The 13,304-nt window shown below is 38.1% G+C and overlaps 1 protein-coding gene across 2 annotated transcripts; it reads left to right on the top strand.

The window, feature by feature from the left end:
* The first annotated feature begins 6,716 nt into the window (after window positions 1-6,716).
* On the top strand, window positions 6,717-10,150 carry LOC125501169. Of its 2 annotated transcripts, none has more exons than XM_048656362.1 (2): window positions 6,717-9,190; window positions 9,519-10,150. In XM_048656362.1, exons 1-2 carry the CDS (start codon window positions 9,161-9,163, stop codon window positions 10,092-10,094), a joined length of 606 nt encoding a protein of 201 aa, XP_048512319.1. In that variant the 5' UTR covers window positions 6,717-9,160; the 3' UTR covers window positions 10,095-10,150. Both variants share the same exon structure in this region; 1 of them encodes a protein (XP_048512319.1).
* The last annotated feature ends 3,154 nt before the right edge of the window (window positions 10,151-13,304 follow it).

Below are 13,304 nucleotides of genomic sequence, written 5' to 3'. Positions count from 1 at the left end.
TCTAAAATTCAGTGGATGTATAAATTTTTGTTTTCTCAACTCGTTGAGTTTTTTCTCCTCTCACAGGTAATTTCAAATCTTGGCAAGCGAAAGGAAAAAAAAATCACCAAATTTTAAAAAATTTGTGTGTGTTTATGCAACGGATAAGTTGTTTTCCTCAAACACACCAACGCATTTCCTGCTGATTGTGAGTTCTGATTATGATATGTGGTCAATAGAGTAGTCCTCAAAATGGTACTTTTTTAAAACTTTTTAGACCAACCTCTCAAGCGGTTCTAATTACAGATAAAAATTCCCATGAAACTTGAGCTGTTAAATCTAACGGTAACACGTAACACACATTTTGTTCGAATCACATCGTTCGCGTCATTTCCGTCAATCCCATCATTTCCGTCAATTTCGCTATTTTCGTTAGAAATGAATCCCAACTTGTGGAACGCAGGGACAGGTGTCGACTCATTGCGAACTAAGTGAATTATGCCGCTCTACATTGCTGATATTTGATTCTTTTGCTGGTTGGCTGTGAGAAACTTGAATACTGCGATAAACCTCTGTTTTTATTATCCCTTAATTGTTTGTGTCTTTGACAGCTTACAGAAATCATAAAAAGAATATGAAGAATATTATTACACATATTTTACATAATAAAAGATTATAGTGTGCAAAATACGCCATACTTTACACGACAGATCTGCAATTCTTATCCCTCCGAAGCTTGACAATTTATGGTGAGTTTAATTTGCCACCCAGAAATGAAAAAGTTTTTAATAAATTTGGCTGCATTTCTTCTTGTTTCTCTATTCGAATACCTCAGCGTCCGCCGTTACCCGAATTACCACAATACCTTCCCTGACTCTACCAGTTTGAAAGCTTCAATTTAATTGTAATTCATACGTTCATACGAACTAAAAAGTTACACATTCCAAATTAATACGTACATTGCCACCGAAGAGTCCAGTCTATTATATCTTGTGGTAGGTAAAATTGTTAATTTAAACACTATAGTTGAAACTCCTTATTTAAGTGAGCGAATTGAACCTGTTCCATTTTTATTATTCAAAGGTACGAACATTGAAGCCACAAGAACAAAATAAGTCCGGTGTGTCACCACATCTGAGCTTAGCAAACCTGCCCCAAATTTGGTGTGTGACTACACCATTTTTCTCGATTGATTTTGAATTTGAAAGAGTACTGAGATAATAATGATGATTCAACAAAGACAATGATGATAATTTCAAAGACAAAGACGAAAACAATGACGCGTTTTTATGACTAATATTTGAGGTTGTTTGAGCTTTGAAAGCCCATACAAAGGCGTTCACCCAATCCATTTAATCAATTCACAATTGAGATTTGTAATAGATTTTTAATCTATTAACAGCTGTTATTGCTGCCAGGTTATATTCGCTGATCTGCCCTAGATTTCCAGCAGTTCGGTCCGGTGGAAAAGCTGCCTGTAAAAATCTTCATTTTCTACAAAAAATGGGCCGTCGAAAAATTTTGAGAAACTTGAATGAAGAAGCAGATATTAAAAAAATTTGTTCACAGTGGCAGCATGAATACCATATCCGAAAAAAAGAATTGTCAATCAAAACTACCGGAAGGGATGCCAATAAGGTGTCTAAAAGCATCGTACATCAATCTGTAAGTTACAACCATAATATAATCATCATCACACATGGGTCATTTCACCAAGGTGACGAGAGATTTTCATCATACAGCAGAGGTAAGCAGTGCACTGCTAATGCTGCAGTTTCAATCGCTATGTCTGCTGTAAAACCAGCTAATCTTTGGACCAATGATATAATTGATAGTGTATTGACATGTGGAGACAAATTATACATTGAGAGTATGGCAAGCCGTAAAAGTGTGCATCGGGATGAGGATTATGTAAATTACTTGGCAGTATCAGACCTCAAGACGGATATTAGAGTTTTATCAAAAAATTGTCATTTGACATTTGACGTTGTGATTTTTGGGCATATACACGACGACAATACCAACATTGGTATGCCTAATTTGAAAAACGGTTTACATCGCTTGTTGAGTGAATCAAATTCTAGAATTCTAACATGTAATGGAATTTCCGTTGCAGTTGGCAAGTTCAATGATCAATTTTGGTCATTTGATTCTCATTCCAGAGGACTGGATGGTAGAGCAGCGAGTCCAGGAAGGGCTTGTTTCATAATGTTCACATCCATCGAATCACTGTGGAAAATGCTTATTGGAAACATTCCAAACATAACAGACAGAGCTGGACACCAGTACGATTTAACGTATGCTCACGTGAATATCACTGATGATGCCGAAACAAGAAATCAGTCAATGATAATGGTTCACGCGAAATATGAGAATTCGCATAAAAATCAACTTCATAATTTTCCAAAACAAACAGTAATGAACACACATACTCATTGTCAAATCAATTCAATTGACTATTTTAACGTAAACCAAATTGAAAACGTAACTAAAACAACATGCAATGATCAACTATCTTTTACTAATCAACATAGAATTGTAGAGCTAGGTTTAAAAATGGAAACTTCTCTCACGGAAAGCCAAATTAAAGATCCAAGTAATATTGCAAATTCACACGTTAATAACAAATTTGTAGAACGAGTAGTAACAGGTAATATACCTACCGAAAGCAACGTAATTAACAATTATTGCGCCAGTCTCGGAAACCAAGCTGAAAGGATTGGTAATGACTACTTAGAATATAGACAACAATCTCGCGCACGTCAAAGATTACACGTCGATTCGCGACATGTCAATACCAGTAGAATCAATGAATTCGCACAGCATTACATTGGTCCAATGAACGTGTTATGTGGTAAGTGTTCCGCGAAACATTTTGCGGTTGAACGTATATCAAATAAAAACACTTTCAATGATTGTTGTTCACATGGAGACGTGGTCCTCGAGCAAATACCAAATCCGCCGAATGAATTACGAGAGTTCTTTGAAAATCGTCATCTTAAATCAAGACATTTTTTTGAAAGAATAAGAAGTTATAATAGTTCAGTTTGCTTTGCTTCGTTCAACGCTAACTTGGTTAACTTCAGGGAAACACGTAATGGACCGTATTGTTTCAAAATTCATGGACAAATATATTATCAAGTGAATACTGCGCTGTATCCAGCAGTGAATGACGTTCCAAGTTATGGTCAGCTTTTTTTTGTAGATGCGAATGAAGCAACAGATCATAGACTACACAGAAACAACGAGCTGGACCGTGAAATATTGCATACTATTGATCGGTTAATACGTGAACAGAACGTGTTTGCCAAATCTTATCAGATGATGGGTGATGAAATAGAAATCCGACGAAGATCAGCAATCGAAAGAAACGAAAGCTTACCGGAATTGCAATTATTATTCACGCTAAAGCCGGGTATGGATCGTCGTAGATTTAACTCTCAAAGATGCAATGAAGTTGCTGCAGTTTTCTCGACTACAGCTGACGGCGAGATTCCAGAAGCTTTTGTGACTATTCGAAATAAAAGTACAAAAATATTACAAAATGTAAGCTCAATGGATCCAAATGTAGAACCATAGATATACCCGCTATTTTATCCGTATGGTACTCGAGGTTGGAGTAGAGATTTGACGCGTGTAGGGAGAACTGGTTCCACATTCAAACGTATTAGCCGTGCAGCATATGTCAAATACAGAATTGCGGTCAGAGACACTGAATTTAATGTTTTTTTACTCGGCAGACGATTATTTCAGCAGTGGATCGTTGATTCTTACGTTAAAATTGAAAAAGATCAGATAGATTACTGCAAAAATCATCAGAAAGAGTTGCGTGCCGAATCTTATCAAGGTTTAGTGGATTATTTGGACAAAAGAGCGGAAAACATAAATGGTCGTGTTGGTAAAATGGTAGTTTTATCTTTATCTTTCATTGGTTCGCCTCGCAGTATGATGCAAATGTATCAAGATGCGATGGCTATTGTACGTAAGTACGGAAAACCAGATTTCTTCATAACCATGACATGTAATCCCAAATGGCGTGAGATAAATGAAAATATTTTTGAACATCAGCGGGCAGCAGATAGACCAGACATCTATGCTCGCGTTTTTGATGCTAAAAAAAGTTATTTGATAGATATGATTGACCGCCAGAAATTTTTTGGAAAAGTAGCAGCATACGTTTATGTGATTGAATTCCAAAAACGTGGCTTGCCGCACATTCATATGTTGGTAACGTTGGCACAAGGTGATAAGATGACAACAAAGGAGGCTGTAGATAAATACATTTCTGCAGAAATTCCAGATGAAAACGAGAATAAAATTTTACACGATATCGTGATGAAACACATGATACATGGCCCATGTGGAGAATGGTGTATGGAAAACGGTAAATGTTCGAAAAATTTTACGAAAGAGTTTAGGGAAGAAACGATAATAGATGAAAACGGTTATCCTTACTATCGCCGACGAGACACGGGGCTATTCTTCGAACGACCTGGCAGATTTGTGGTGAACAATCAGTACGTTGTGCCGTATTGTCCTCAACTATCAATTACATTCAATAGTCACATTAACGTGGAAATAGTATCAAGTATAAAATCGGTAAAATACTTGTACAAATGTATTTACAAGGGTCACGATGTAGCTGCTATAACAGTTGGCGAAAATCCTGAAGAAAATACAGTGATCGACGACGATGAGATAAAAAATTTCATAGAAACACGTTATGTTGGACCCGTTGAAGCGAGTTGGCGAATTTTGGGAGAGTTTGCAAGACAAAAGTCATGCTATCACACGTATACCCGTTCACTTACAAAATGAGCAAAGCCTAGTTTCACGGATGACAATGAAGAGGAAACGATAAGATCAAGTTCGGAAAGAACCGTAATGTTATTGGATTACTTTGCCTGAAAAGGACGTGAGCCTCAGGCTAGGCAGTATTACTATTCTGAGATCCCGTGTCATTATACGTACAAAAAATAAAAAATTAACGGAAATACTGTCCATAGATGGGAACAACGAAAGGCTAAATTCAATTGTATTGGTCGTATGTATTCTGTTAATCCGACGCAGGTTGAATTATTTCATCTGAGATTACTGCTACTGACAGTCAAAGGCGCAAAAAATTATATCGATTTGAAAACCGTTAATGTAAATGTTCATCAGACATTCACAGCAACGTGTTTAGCTCGAGGTTTAATCGAAAATGACGAAGAGTGGAAACGCACGATGGACGAAGCTACAACTTGGATGATGCCACGAAGACTTAGAAGGCCGTTCGTTAGAATACTTATCCACTGTCAACCAGTTCACCCAAAAGATCTTTAGGAAGAATTCAAAGATGAAATGGCAGAGGATTATTCACACAGGGAGGGATTGTCGCGTGGCCGAGCACGAGCCTATGCACAAATCAGTGAAATGTTGAATGCAGAGGGTTGGAGTCTTTCTGATTTGGAAATTTCTGGAAATGGAACAAAGAATAATTACTTTGGAATCGAACAATGAATTACTTGAGGACTCATCGACAATCGGAGTGCGACAGTATGAAAAATTCAATTCTCAACAAAAAGAAATTGTTGACGCCGTATTGGATTCAATTTATACAGCCGATTACAACGGAGGCGCTTGCTTTTACATCGATGGCCGAGGTGGCTCCGGTAAAACTTACATTTACAAAACTATATGGCATTTATTGAAAGCGAAAGGAAAAAATGTGATTACAATGGCATTCACGGGAATTGCATTAACATTGTTACCACAGGGTAGAACAGTTCATAAGACGTTCGGATTACCTGTTCCCCTCTATTCAGACTCAACATCAAGCGTAAAGGTACAATCTTAACATGGAGAATATCTGAAAGAAACACACGTCATTATTTTGGATGAAGCTCCAATGCCACCCAGGTACGCGTTAGAAGTTCTCGATAGAACATTACGCGACATAATGAACAATGATTTACCATTCGGTGGGAAGATTTTGATCATGGGTGGCGATTTCAGACAACTATTACCAATTAAAGTGAGAGGTACACGCAGTGAAACAGTTAACTTATGGATTAAATTTAGTAGTCTATGTGAATAATTTAAAAAGTTCAAATAAACGCAAAATATGTGAAATTTATCTGATGAAGTAGAATTTTCTGAATCTATAACAGATCTTGTATTAATGATGAGAAATTGAATGATGCTGATGATCACGTCAATTGTGATAACAATAATGTAGACTGACAGAAAAAAACCTGTGTAAAGTGTAATGATATGAGATTGAGACAAAACTACAGGTAAAAAATTAATACGATGAATAAAATGAAATGCGGCGCGTGCGAAGCGCACGCGTGCAATGCTAGTATTACAAAAAACGAAATTAAAATTCAAAATTCGTGGAACAACATATTTTATCAAAAATTCGCAATTTTATCGCGTCAGTGGTGGAAGTTTTCTGTTTACGAAATAGCCGCGAAAAATATTTGATTTGAGCCGCGATACTCAGAGCTGAAGATACGTACTGTGACAAAACTTACGCTTAATAGTGTTTTCTTAATTACAATCATTTATTTCAAAATAAAAATTAGAGGAAAAGAAACCAGATCGTATAAAACTTTATTTATAAATTCTATCAGGAGAATAAACTCTTTTATTTAATAATTCATTCAGATCATTCTCACTATTAGAAATTCTTTATAATATAACAATATACGCCCTTTCTTTGTATACTTTATGTTTCATAAAATTTTGTTGAAATCAATTTGTTTGACTTGTCAGTCGGTTTATAGTTCTTTAAAAATAAAGAAATAGTTTGCAACTTATCTTTACAAATTGATCATGTAGGTTCCGTAGAATATTACAATTTCCAATAATGGCGATCGGCGTCTCGTCAGACCCTCACGTTCGATGTTCGTTTTCGTAGATTATATAAAGGTTGCAATATTTAATAAATTATTGCGTTTCACCGTTCTTTTGTATTAACGTTGAAAATATAACTATTCGTGACTGATACTTTGTTTATGCGTTTAAATTAATAATTCAAGATTGTAAAAGAAATTGAATCTCAAATTTGTACTGATACGAGGAATAACAGTTATGTTTACAGTCGGGCGTCTTCTCGTAGTGTTCTAGTTTCACCTTTTCTGTTAAGCAGATTTTTCTTTGTTCGTAAATTTGCTTCAAGTTGTCATATATTGTAATTACCTCTCTAGTCAAGAGTTAGGCGCGTACATTTAAGCCTTACAGTACACCTGAAGAGTGTCAGGTGCGGCGAAAAACTTTTTTGTAATATTTTCAAAACAGTATAATTTTGACCACTGGTTGTGCAGTCGTTCTGTGCTTAGTTGTTGGGGGTTGGTCGAGAACCAAAAAAATCTCGGGTGGCGCCAAAATCGGTGCTCCATGCGCAGAAACTTGTCCCGCTTCAGCGAGAACACCCTATTCATAGCTCAAACCTGGTTGAATTTGACTCCAAGAAATGAAAGAAAAAAATCGAGAATTCGAAAATTTTACTGCGCGTTGCCATTATTACTAAAGAAAGGTAGTCCGTGAAAGTTATGATTGAGAAAAGAAAAAAGAAAAAAGAAAACAGAAAGAAAAAGGTGTGTTAATATTATCTTTGACTTTGGGGTCTGCGTCGATTGGTTTAAAAATTATTATGCGGACAGAACACAAACAGCATGACAGCAATAAATATTCAATAAATATATTTAACGGCACAATCTTTATTCAATAGTCTAATAGGGTCGACTTGGATCGTAGATTAAAAAGAATGTTCTCTAACGTGGATCACTCGTGCACTGTCATTGGTTTTCTTGTATGTATTAATTGTCAGTTGACGTCGGTATATTAAAATTTTAGTGCCACTAATTCTGCGCGAGCTCGACCTCCTTTCGTCGTAACACCTTATTGTCTAATGTTACCATTCGACTTATTGTCCAAAATCCACCTTCCTTCCCCACCATTCTTCTTATTCTTTCTCTTTCTCACTTCTTTCTATTATACTCGTTACAAAGGTTTCCGATGAAATTAATGATTCTCGGAATTCTTAGGCCCCCCCAATTCTTTCGACAATGTCCAATTCTGGGAACTATATTTGACAGTGGAGAGGTAGAGAATTTTGAGGTGACATCGGAAAATGAAAAAAAAATTACGTCTTTCCTGCAAACATACATCGAATATATTCAACAGGTGCATGCGCTTGTGGCACGCAGCTCAAATGCGTGATCGATAATTCTGCGCAATGGAATGTGAAAATAAAGTGTTTCCTACAAATGGGTACTGGCCGGACATGTAGCAAACTTCATCTCAGAGATCCCATCCGCAGTGACATCGGCGCAAAGTTATGTCAAACATCTGCTGTGGTATTGCGTACAGAAATGGTGGATCATCTCATGAATTCTAAAGATAAACATCAAACAAACGTGATGAAGGTGGCCAAAAATGAATTCGTGGCATCTCAATACCTTGATGCGGATCCACGTCGAGCATTAGATATCATGATGGAGACATCTATGAAGGATATCATCCATAACGTGGGGATGAACCGATTCATAGTACACTATTGGACCAACCACCAATTACACGTCTACCGCTCGTACACGAAGAGATGCCCGCCGTCGGTGTACATTGATGCCACTGGAAGTATCATCAGACGCATCGAGCGATCCGATGGGTCCAAGTCACATCACATATTTCTATACATATGCGTCGTTAACGATAATGGCAATCAATTTTCCGTCTCTCAAATGTTGAGCGAAAGTCACCATACGGATACCATTATGTCTTGGCTCTCGGCATGGGCTCGTAATGGTGCCCCTCATCCACGGGAAGTTATTTGTGATTCCTCTAAGGCTCTGCTCACAGGCGTGATAAAAACTTTCACCGGTACGTACGTACTCAAGTGCTGTAGTAGTCATGGCTAGTTTCATTCCACCCGAATCACCGAAGGATCATGTTATTAAAGGCGGGGATTGGAAGTGATTCTTCTGTGAAAGAGATACACTTTGTTGCTAATTCTTCTGCACGATCCACAATCACAATTCTTTGTTCACAGATTATTCAACTATTGAGCAATACTCAAACACCTTCAGCACTGACGGTCGAATAGCTCCTTCATGCTACGTTAGAATCGACGTCGCGCATTTTATAAAAATGTACGCGAATTTGCTGATCGCAGGCATTGACAAAAATTCCCATCATGAAGAACGAGCACAGTCTGAGCGTTCAGGTACATCACATTTCTCTACACTATTCTCAACATACATTACAATGCGGAGAAAGATTCTCTCAAAAGTTGGGCGGAAGAATATACTATAAGATCGGTATACTCTCCATTCATGAATGACGAAAGACTCGCAATCAGATGACAACCCCAAATCCAATCAATTGATCTCAATCTTTTTCTATTTTTTGTCTGCTCGCTTTCTATCATCCGGGATCTCTTTTCATAGTGTAGTATGGCAATGAGTTATTTCATCGTCTACTAATAAGCTTTTTCCCCAAAACAAATGATGCAATAGTTATTACCTCATATTTACAAAAACATTCACTTACAGGCTGTCAAATTTGGAGGTTGTGAGTATTCTTTTTCGAATACGTGTGACTTTGATAGCGTTTTGACGACGGTGTTAGTGGATACTTGTGACCATCCGGACGTAGAGCGAAATATGATTAGCCGTAAAAAAGACGTTCCATTGTTTGAACTCATCCTGTCTATAATGCAAAAGGGCCTTCGTGCGCATGCGTATCGACAGCGGGCTGTGATTTTAAAAGATTTGTATAGACACAGTATAAAGCAAACGAATGCGAATAGCTATAAAATCGACTGTCGTGTTAATGCTTGCTACCTCGTGACACTACTATTCACCGATGCGCCGAGTGTTGAAGAGGTTTCTATCTGCGAAGGCGGTTGTCCACCCCGCCGCAAAAAACTGCGTATCATTGGAATCCAACGAAAAGTGCTACATGACCCGAGTTTCGAAGATCTGCTAACCGAGCATGTAGCAATCACGGATAAGCGGAAATGCTGCCGCAAAGGATGCTCAAGCAATGAAACCACCAACTTTCCAAACACCGGCAATTTTCACAAATTCTCGTTTGATTTCATCCTACCAAGCCTCAAGACAAGTTAAATGTATATTTGTAGTATATTGTCCCCTTTCTATGTAACCACGTAACTGCAAGAATTCGATTTTACAGAAAACAAAAAAAACACATATTATCACATGTGAGAATTGGATGTGGATTACACAAAAAAAAGGGAAATTATCACGATGAATTCTTGTATTATTTACTTTCGTTCACTTCGTTTATACACTTAAAATTAGACTAGCTAATGAATATCGATATTCTATTTTTGATTGCATGAGAGAGAGAGATTCGTTGATGACTTTGGTACGTTACGTAACGTGGATGTGTGATGCAAATGTCGGTGTGGTGAGTTTTCAGTTGTCGTGTGGTGAGTTTTCAGTTACTTGTGGCGATTGGTGACGTGGTGTGTGTCGTGTATTGGGTGTTTCGTGTTGTCCTGGTGCAGTAATTAGTCTGCAGTGTATGTGTCCGGCTAGCGTAGATGTAAGGCCTCGTTTTATCCTCGTTTTATAGATCTCTGTTCGTAATGCTGTTGGCGGTGCCTTGTATATATGTGGTGGAGGTTGATGAAATGCCTTGTTCAATAGTGTGTCTTGCTTTTAATTCGGGAGACTTTTATGATCGTTTGTAATTCGATTGTAATTATTGGTCATCCTTCCACGTTGACCACTGGGCGCCGACTGCCTCTGTTCTTCTATTAATTTCTGGCCTTTACTCTTCTAATTCGCTCTAATCTCTCTCTTTCTCTTTCTCTTTCTCTCTCTTTCTCATTCTAACTCTACTCACAAGAATCGTAGAATCGAAAAACAACGAAATTATTATAGAACGATCGGATCGTCTTCTTCTTCCTCGTCCGGCCTTGCCGACCCTGATTGGTGGTGCCCCTTCCGCAATTGAGTCGCCTATCAGGTGTCACAGGTCGATCCCTCGTGATCTAATTGTTTCGGCGACTTTGCATCTTCCAATTTGAATTCGGATCCCACTCTTCTGGATACTTTTCCGTGGCGTCGCCTACCCATTCCGCTCTCCCCGCTGTCGCCACTCTCGATACGCCGTTCCTTCGAGGGGCGCCAAACGTCAGGGCCATCCTGGGAGCCGACATAATCTCTCGGGAGTTCGGGAAGAAAGACTGGCATCTCCGCATCAGTCACCTTCACCCACGGGAAGACCTGGTATTGGTGCTGGGCTCACCTTTATGCCACGCTCACCGTAACACAGTGGTTCGCAATCCCGAATACCTGGCGAAAAACCGGAAAATGAAGTTTATATTCCAGGAATTTTACCTATGGGGTCAGACAGAGGGGTATTTCGGGGAACCCTTTCAAGGGTTGGTAGGTTGCAGGTGTTGCATTGAGCCGTTGAAATCTCATAGTCGGTCGTGCGCTACGCTAGAAAAATATCGTTGTGTTCAAAGTGATATATCTTCGAGTAGAATTGAGTTATTTTAATTCTGCAAAATGGAGTCTCTTCCTGGATGCAAGTACACTTTAATAAGTGTGTATCATTACGATTTCTTATATTAATCATACACCGAGCGACAAAAATTGTGAACATCACCCGTAAATTCTCGTGTTCGCTGCGGAAATAAGTAATGTTCACATCGAGTAAAAGTTAATAATTCTATATAATCCTGATACCAGTCAAGTGCCACGTTATTTTATACACTCTTGAGTAATACCTCACCAAAAATCAGAAGCAATACAACAGAACAGAATATTAACAGTCCACTCGCAGGCTTTCTTTGTACCCTGTTCTGTGCATACACTCAATTTGGTCGTTAACGATTCTGCTTCTGCATCAGGAGCAGCTGTTGGATTCTTCACAAACTATCCAAAAAATTTTCAATTTTTTCTCTGGCTCCCCTCAGAGGTGGGATGTATTGAAAAGGCACATCTCATCCCTATCAGTTAAGTCTGTTAGTGATACTCGCTGGGAGAGTAGAGTTGCAGCAGTGAAGCCCTTGAGGTATCAATTAGGTGAAATTTACGATGCATTGATAGAAATATCAGATGATAAGCGTAGAGATAACTTAACGCAACATGAAGCAAGATCTTTAGCTAAATTATTGACAGATTTTCCATTCATTTGTAGTATCGTTATTTGGCATGATCATAGATATATTGAACTAGATCTGACAAGTTGCAAAAAGTCAGAGTCATACGGTAGTATGTCGCAAAATAAGAGCGCCAGCCTAGGGCGCCATCTGCATTTTATGGTAAAACAGGGTCCTGATCGATAACGTGAAAATTGGCGGCCAACCGCATAAGCGATGCGTAGGTATGATCATCAAATTCATTCGCCAACCGAAAATATCACATGGCTAAATTACGCATTATATACTTATACACGGTGATGCAATATAAAATATAATCCATTCGGACGATCCGAAATGGAGTGCAGCCATCCGACGAGCTGCTCGTACCACTCGAATAATTTAAGCACAAATTGATCATATCAATATCATAGATATATTGAACATGATATCAGATATCATCACAAATATATCTGCATGCGTGATTATATGTTGACAAAATTGTTCTTTTAGTATTTAATGTAATTGGCCAGCTGACGGCCTTTGGGAAAATAGTACCTTATGGTATCTCATCTGTGGTATTTTTATGGTATTTCCATCATGTTTCTATAATATTTCATAGCGTTGCATAAATTTAGGTAGTGTTCGCGCTATTTTCGTTTTTAATAAAAATCTAACCGCCAGAATCTAAAAAAGAAATAGCTGTGGATTGATGGATTTGTTCGGCGTATTAAAAAAAAATGCGAGCCGAACTCGCGTGGGACGGATCCCGCATCCATTTCGTTTTCCGTGAAATCATGGAATCATAGTTTGTTCGATTTCTTCTAAACCATTTTTATTAGTTGTGTCACATAATGCATCTGAAAAAACCAAAATTTTCTATTTTCTAACTGACCCCTCTAACTTAATTCCCCAAAATCGGAATTCGTTGATTTAGGCTATACGTTTGTGATTGGGTCATCTAACTCTACATACAGGCGTACCAAACAAAATGTTTCATCCAATAGATCGGAGAAAATCAACTGTGACGGACAGATAGACATGAGAGTGATCCTATAAGCATAAATATATGATATAGCTAGAAATGGCTCTAAGCATAGATCCCAGACATATTTTTGTAGGGAATTGAATGCCCTAGATGGCCCTAGGAAATAGGTATCGATCATTTTTTGATGAGTCTACAGGTTCAAAAGTGATTGAAAGTCTAAGTTGAATTTAG

This window comes from Athalia rosae, chromosome 5, assembly GCF_917208135.1.
Source record: "Athalia rosae chromosome 5, iyAthRosa1.1, whole genome shotgun sequence".
Lineage (NCBI taxonomy): Eukaryota > Metazoa > Arthropoda > Insecta > Hymenoptera > Athaliidae > Athalia > Athalia rosae.
The sequence above is the reverse complement of the archived record's forward strand: the minus strand, read 5'-3'. Positions and strand labels throughout refer to the sequence as shown.